The 6,659-nt window shown below is 35.0% G+C and overlaps 2 protein-coding genes across 2 annotated transcripts; both read left to right on the top strand.

Moving 5' to 3' along the window:
* Positions 1-1,505: 1,505 nt before the first annotated feature.
* On the top strand, positions 1,506-2,676 carry LOC105046775 (tubulin beta-3 chain-like). The gene is made up of 3 exons (XM_073260103.1): positions 1,506-1,618; positions 1,720-1,907; positions 2,612-2,676. Exons 1-3 carry the CDS (start codon positions 1,506-1,508, stop codon positions 2,674-2,676), a joined length of 366 nt encoding a protein of 121 aa, XP_073116204.1.
* Positions 2,121-6,343, top strand: LOC140858825 (probable L-ascorbate peroxidase 3, peroxisomal). The gene is made up of 4 exons (XM_073260105.1): positions 2,121-3,278; positions 4,166-4,215; positions 5,041-5,106; positions 5,598-6,343. The coding sequence occupies exons 1-4, from the start codon at positions 2,906-2,908 to the stop codon at positions 5,724-5,726; spliced, it is 618 nt and encodes a 205-aa protein (XP_073116206.1). The 5' UTR covers positions 2,121-2,905; the 3' UTR covers positions 5,727-6,343.
* The last annotated feature ends 316 nt before the right edge of the window (positions 6,344-6,659 follow it).

The following is a 6,659-nucleotide window of genomic DNA, read 5'->3' on the forward strand; positions in this document are numbered from 1 at the left end:
TGTATTTAGCATTGACTAACTTGGCCCAAAGGATGTCCGGATGTAAGAGTAATTGGGCAGCATGCTTACACAAACATTGGAATCTCCTGGTCCACAAAGGAACAATATCCAATCCACCCTCATTGTTAGGAAGACACACCTGAGCCCAGACAACTCTATGAAAACCATGATGATCAGTTCAGTGACCCCAAAGAAAAGCTCTAAACTCCTTTTCAAGAGGATTAATAACAGACAAAGGAACATGAAGAAACATGAGGACATATAAAGGTATATTAGAGAGAATAGGATTAACCAACGTAAGTCGGCATGCAAATAAGAGAGTCCTCAATTTCCAAGAATCTAAATGAGTAGTCTTTTTTTGGAAAAGATCCTGAAAGTCAAGCCATCGTAAAGGATGCGGAGAGATAAAAAACACGGAGATATTGCCATGGAACTTGACACTCGGATATATTAAAAATCCTTCGCATTTGTCTTCTGATGGTACGTGGGGTGGATGGACTAAAAGTGATACGTGATTTACAATAATTAATAATTTGTATAAATATCTAAAAGAACAGCAAGAGAAGCAGCTTCGTTAGTCATGACTCGTGCAATGAGGAGAATCATCTACATAAAGAACATGAGAAATGGTAGGACCTTCGCACAGGGAATAAGCTTCAAGTAAATGATTATGAACCATATCGTGTAATAGAGTAGACAAAAATTGGGAGCATAATATAAAAAGATACAGGGACAATTGGCAACCTTGTCTAAGGCCCCAAGTTTCCGAGAACCAAGGCATAGGTGATCCATTGACAAATAAAGCAAATTGAGGGTTAAAAACAATAGCTTGAATCCAGCTTACAAATTAAAGATGAAATCGTTATTGATGCAGCAGATAAAACAAAAAATTCCAATGCACATGATTATATTCTTTTTCCATATCTAGTTTAAGCATCATTAAACAATAAGAACGTAGGGCCCTAGTCAATGAGTATATCAACTCTTAAGCAAATAAAATATTTGAAGTAATTTGATGACCTTGAACAATAGCACCTTGTTTAGGGGACACACTACAAGAAAAGCCACGTACACCTATGTTTTTTAGTTACGTAAAGTACATATGTAGGTAAAAGATCAAATTCTGAAAAAAAAGATTGTGTATACCTACATTTGTCTAACGTGAAAATGCTATAATTAATTTTTAACTTATATTTCAATGATTAAATATGAATAAATTAAATTTTCTAATGGATAAACATGGATAACTCGAATCTGCTAAAAATATACTAAGTATTGACGGAAAGTGATTGGCGTCAGGAGAGGAGGATCAAAATAAAAAAGAGAAAAAGAAAAAAAAGCAGCCCACCAACAGGAACCCCGACCTCTAAATAAATCCCTCTACAAGCTCTCAATTATCTCTGCTCTTAGCTCCCATCCATTCATACCCATCCTCCACCACTGCCGCCTCCTCGCCTGAACTGAAGCTCGATCGTCAGAGACCCACCACATGAGGGTGGCGCTCAATGGAAAATATGAGGGAGATCCTCCACATCCAGGGCGAGCAATGTGGGAACCAGATCAAAGCCAAGTTCTGGGAGGTGATCTACTACGAGCATGGGATTGACCAGACCGAGAAGTACTCCAACGATTTCGACCTCTAGCTCGAGTAGATCAACGTCTACCACAATGAGGCGAGCAGGGGGCGATACATCCTTAAGGCTATGCTTATGGATCTAGAGCTAGGGACCATGGATTCACTGAGATCCGAGCCCTTCAGCCAGGCATCCACCCGGACAACTTCGTGTTCGGCCAGTCCGAGGTCAGAAACAACAAGACCAAGAGGCACGACATCGAGGGTGCTGAGCTCATCGACACCGTTCTTGATGTCATTAGGAAGAAGGCCGAGAACTACGACTGCTTGCAAGGTTTGTGGCTTAAATTATTAGTTTCTTTTTTTTTTTTTTAATTCTCTTTTTGTTGAACCTTGTATATAGCTCTCTCCGTCACCTAGGATTCTTTTGCCAGCTGTGGAGGTTTCTTGCCAGCACTCCGACCTGATCCTACTGTTGCCACAACCTCTCTCCATGTCGTCTGATCCAGGAGCCCCATTCTCCACTCCCTAGTTCTACTGCAATAGAGGCAGTAAGAGTGGCGACGGTATAAATGACGGTGGAGACGGCGATCATCTGTTCTCTCTACTCTCTGCTTTCTACTTCCTTTTCGTTCTCTCTCTTTATTTCTCTCAAATTGACATGCTCTAATCCTATTTTCTCTGTTCTCTAGGTGAAGGTCCTAGGCCTGACGTGAACGGCGATGAAGGCGGCGGTCATCGATGGAGGTCGTCGATGATGATGAGCACTGCATCCACGATCTCTCTCTCTCTCTAAATTGAAGGTAGTGGGAATGGGGATCACGGCTCCCTCTCCCCCCTCTCTCCAAATTGAAGGTAGCAGGGAAGGGTAAAGCTTTTATCTTTTGGTAGAAGGCCTGCATATGGTGCGTTTTCTTCATCTTTGTTTCCTTCACTTCTTCTTCCTTCTCTCTTGCTCTCTTTCTCTTGTTCTTTATGTATTCTTGCAGAAGTTTAAGTCTTTTATTTCTTGGTTTTATGCGATGTTTCTGTTGGCAGGTTTTTTTTTGCCTGATGGTTGGATAAGCAGTTCTGCTCTGTTGATTTTCTTTTCCCTAAAATGATGTTTGTCTTAATAGTATGCCTAGTATTAGGTGGTTGAGGCTTTGGTCACCTTGGTATAAATCAAGATGTTATGAAGAATCTCGTGTGGTTTCATTGATGTCTATTATCTTCTTCACTCTGAGTTTAGAATAATACCGCCGAGATTGATGTCACCTGAGAGTAGATAATTATAATTTATCAACAGCATCATTGCATTGATCCTAAGAGGAATGATATGATTTTGCTATTATGAACAAGGAACATCAGAAGATTAGTGGAACAGTTAGAAACTTTTTAATAAGTTATATGTTCCTCTTATACTTCAATAAAGAAGGATTGCAGTATTGTTACAATGCCAACTACCATACTCTTAATCAATACTACACTCAACCAACAGCTCTAACGAGGACGGCGGTTTACGAAATTGTGCACCTATACTCTTTTGATAATCTAATGTCTAACATGAGTTTCTTCTTCTTTTTCCTTTCCTTTAATAGATGGCATGATGCTGGCACCTATGATAAAAAGACAAAAACAGGTGGTCCAAATGGTTCAATTAGGATAGAGGAAGAGTATAGCCATGGTTCAAATGCTGGTTTGAAAATAGCTGTAGACCTTTTGGGTAAGTAATTCCATTTTAATATGCTCGCTACATTTCACCCATTATTTTTTCCACCTCTTACTGGATATAATCATGGAAATAATGTTTTACAATAATGAATGCATCTCAATTTCCTGTTGTTTTATTTTTTTATTTTTAAAATGCAAGAGTAGTGAGAAAATATAATAAAGTAATATTTTTCATTATAAGGTTTTTCAATATCCACACATCAATTTGAAATTATTGATGATCCAATCTGCTCATTTTTAAATTTCTCGAATGGTTATTTGCTCAACTAGATTTTATGTATAATCATCATCTTATCATTAGCATATAAAAATGAACTATCTGCATCCTAAATTGGTTAATTCTCCATTCAACATTTTCGCTTATTCTAACTCTTCTTTTAGAAAAGCTAGTATATAGTAAATTTACTTGGGAAAAGAACTTTGAAAGAGAATGGTAATGTATGCAAGAGAAGAGAGGCAGGACGGCTTTGGGAAGTTGAATATGCAACAATAGATGGGGTAAAAGGTGGACACCATTGGATGGAAGAGTCAAGAATTAATATTGGAAGCTCTTCTCTTTGTATGCTTCAGCATGATGTAGTTGAGCACCTTCAATTGCAATACCTTTTTTTTCTTTACAATATAAAAAATTTTAACGAGAATTTTGGCCTTGTATGGTTGTTTTAATCTTCCATTTCTCAAGTTCTGTAACAATCATTTATATTTTTATATTAAACTTTCTCAATTCATATTTAATGGATATTAAGTTCTGCTACTATTCTTCACTCTTCTCATTTCAAAGAAGTTTATCATGCCACTTTCGAAAATCATAAAGAAAGACAATAGTTTCAAATCAATTGAAAACTCGAATGCTCACTTTGTTTTTGTTACCTATTTTAGAGCCGGTGAAAGCAAAGCATCCAAAGATTACATATGCAGACCTTTACCAGGTGATATCTGCATATTTTTTCCCCTAAACTTGTATATATTTTCAAATGAACTTTAAATTATATTCTATTTCACTTTAAATAAGTTATAAAAGCCTTTTGTTTAGATCTTTTTTTTTTTTGCCTATCAGAGTATATCTACTTTTGAACATACTTAGTAAATTGAATTTTTGCCCCATCTATTTTTGAGTTGAGGTAATACGATAGTGATCAAAAGAGAAAAAAAAAATTGATTGTAATACGAAACCCATCCTGACTAAATAGTGATAAGTATCAGCAGGGCTGATGTTCCAGCTTAGTTTACTATATGCTCTCTGATATGGTCTTTTTGCCCACAAGTAGGATGTCCCTTGATTTTGGAACTAAAGAATTTGCTAAAGTACTCTCTTTAAAATATGTTGATTATCCTCTGTATATTATGTTTTAGGTTTGATCTAATAGTGCCAGAATACTTGGAGCAATAAAAATATCTTTCTGTATGACAGTTAAGAACTCTAAATAAGCACATTATTTAAGTATTAGAACCTTTTACTATATACTATTAGTATTCAATTAAATATATTGGAACATCTGATCACTTTGCTTGTGATGTCCGCTAATCTGTTTATATTGAATGTGATATATTTGTGGTTCACATTTAGCAATGTCAGAAAGGATGTCAAAAAGTATAGTTGACATGGGAAGTAGTAATTGATAGGCATGACAGATGAATGAGTTTAACAGTGCTGTCCACTATTTTTCCAGGATAAGCCCTGCTAGTTGTGGGTTTGTTATGGTTTTTCTCTATATTGGTGCATTGAAAATAATTATTTCGAGTGTCATTACCAGCTTGCTGGAGTTGTTGCTGTTGAAGTGAGGGGTGGTCCGACCATTGACTTTGTCCCTGAAAGAAAGGTATGTCTGAAATAGCAATTCTGTAAAAATATTCAATCAACTAGCACCTTCATATTAGGTGACCATTGTAGTGTATAACAAAATTAATTTTATAAATAGACGTTGTTGAAGATACTATGAGAGTTAGTTTATTCAAGACTAAAATGTAATGCAAAATTATATTGATATCATTAAGTAGGAAAGACTACTTGGTGTGGAATTTATTAGGGATGTAACACAGGAAAGTTTCTTCAAATCTATGGCATTCTTTCATCCTTATTCTGAATTTTGCTTTTAGCTTAACCCAAGCAAACCTTTTGTATTCTGCTCTTATCATTATGTTTGAATAGTCTTAAGTTCTCTCTTATTTTACTGAATGTTTAATTATGAGATGGTCCTTGGATGATCAAACAACCATAGGCTTAACTGCGAAGCTATTTTTCCCAATTAGCTATACAGGTGTTTTCTAAGAATGCAGTTATACTTGTCTTTAAATTTCTGATGGTTGGTAGTTTATGACAACTTATATGGGTCAATGTAATGTAGGGGTATCTCATTTGAGGGAAGTGTTTTATTGGATGACTCTGTTAGACAAAGATATTATAGCACTATCTGGTGGCCATACTCTGATAAAATATTAACATAATTCTACAACATAGAGTTATGGGTGTGTTAGTATTTCTGATGATTATAGTTTCTGATAATTTATTTTTGATCTTAGTGTTGAAGGGAAGGGCTCATCCTGAGAGAACAGGATCTGAAGATGATACATCAAATTATAAAGAAATGCATTCCTTTTATTCTTTTGATACATCAGTAGTTTCTAATAGTGACTTAAGCTCTAAAATGATAGATACACACACATACGTACGTACGTACATACATACATACATACATACATACATACATACATACATATATATATATATATATATATATTCTTTTACAGATTCAGGTCAGGGATATGATGGATGGTGCCAAGGAAAGATGGAGATTATCTTACTGATGGCTTCATAGGTTAATGAACTCTCAGATTTTGCAAAGTTAACTTTTTGATGTCATCAATTCAAGTTTACTTTATTCTCTTTTTGGTGCAGCAAAAGTGAGCTTAGAACTTATGTATAAAGTGCAGGAGATCAGCTAGAACTTGTTTATTCTATATTTTGAGTTTTAATATTTACTTTTTTTCATATTCAAAAATCTAATGGTGTATGGTCTTGTTCTTTGAGTTTTGATGAAACTAAAAAGGTTGTTGGGATAATTTTTTTGAGACTACACCTATGTATGTTCAGTTCTCTTTAATACAATGGTAAAGATTATCTTATTTATAATTATTTTATCTCTTTGAAGTTACTAGTCTTCATATATTATTAAGTAGTATAGGATGTAGTTACCAATGCACCATTTTTATTTTTATTTATTATTACAGGTAATCCATATTTTGAAATTGGATAAGACAGTAACGTCTAAAAGTTGATTATATATCTATATTTTATTATTGATAGTAGAGGTCCATTTATACTCACACTTTGGTAACTCCTATGAATTCTGATTCATGTATATTTAGTTATCCA

Source organism: Elaeis guineensis, chromosome 6, assembly GCF_000442705.2.
Source record: "Elaeis guineensis isolate ETL-2024a chromosome 6, EG11, whole genome shotgun sequence".
Taxonomy (NCBI): domain Eukaryota; kingdom Viridiplantae; phylum Streptophyta; class Magnoliopsida; order Arecales; family Arecaceae; genus Elaeis; species Elaeis guineensis.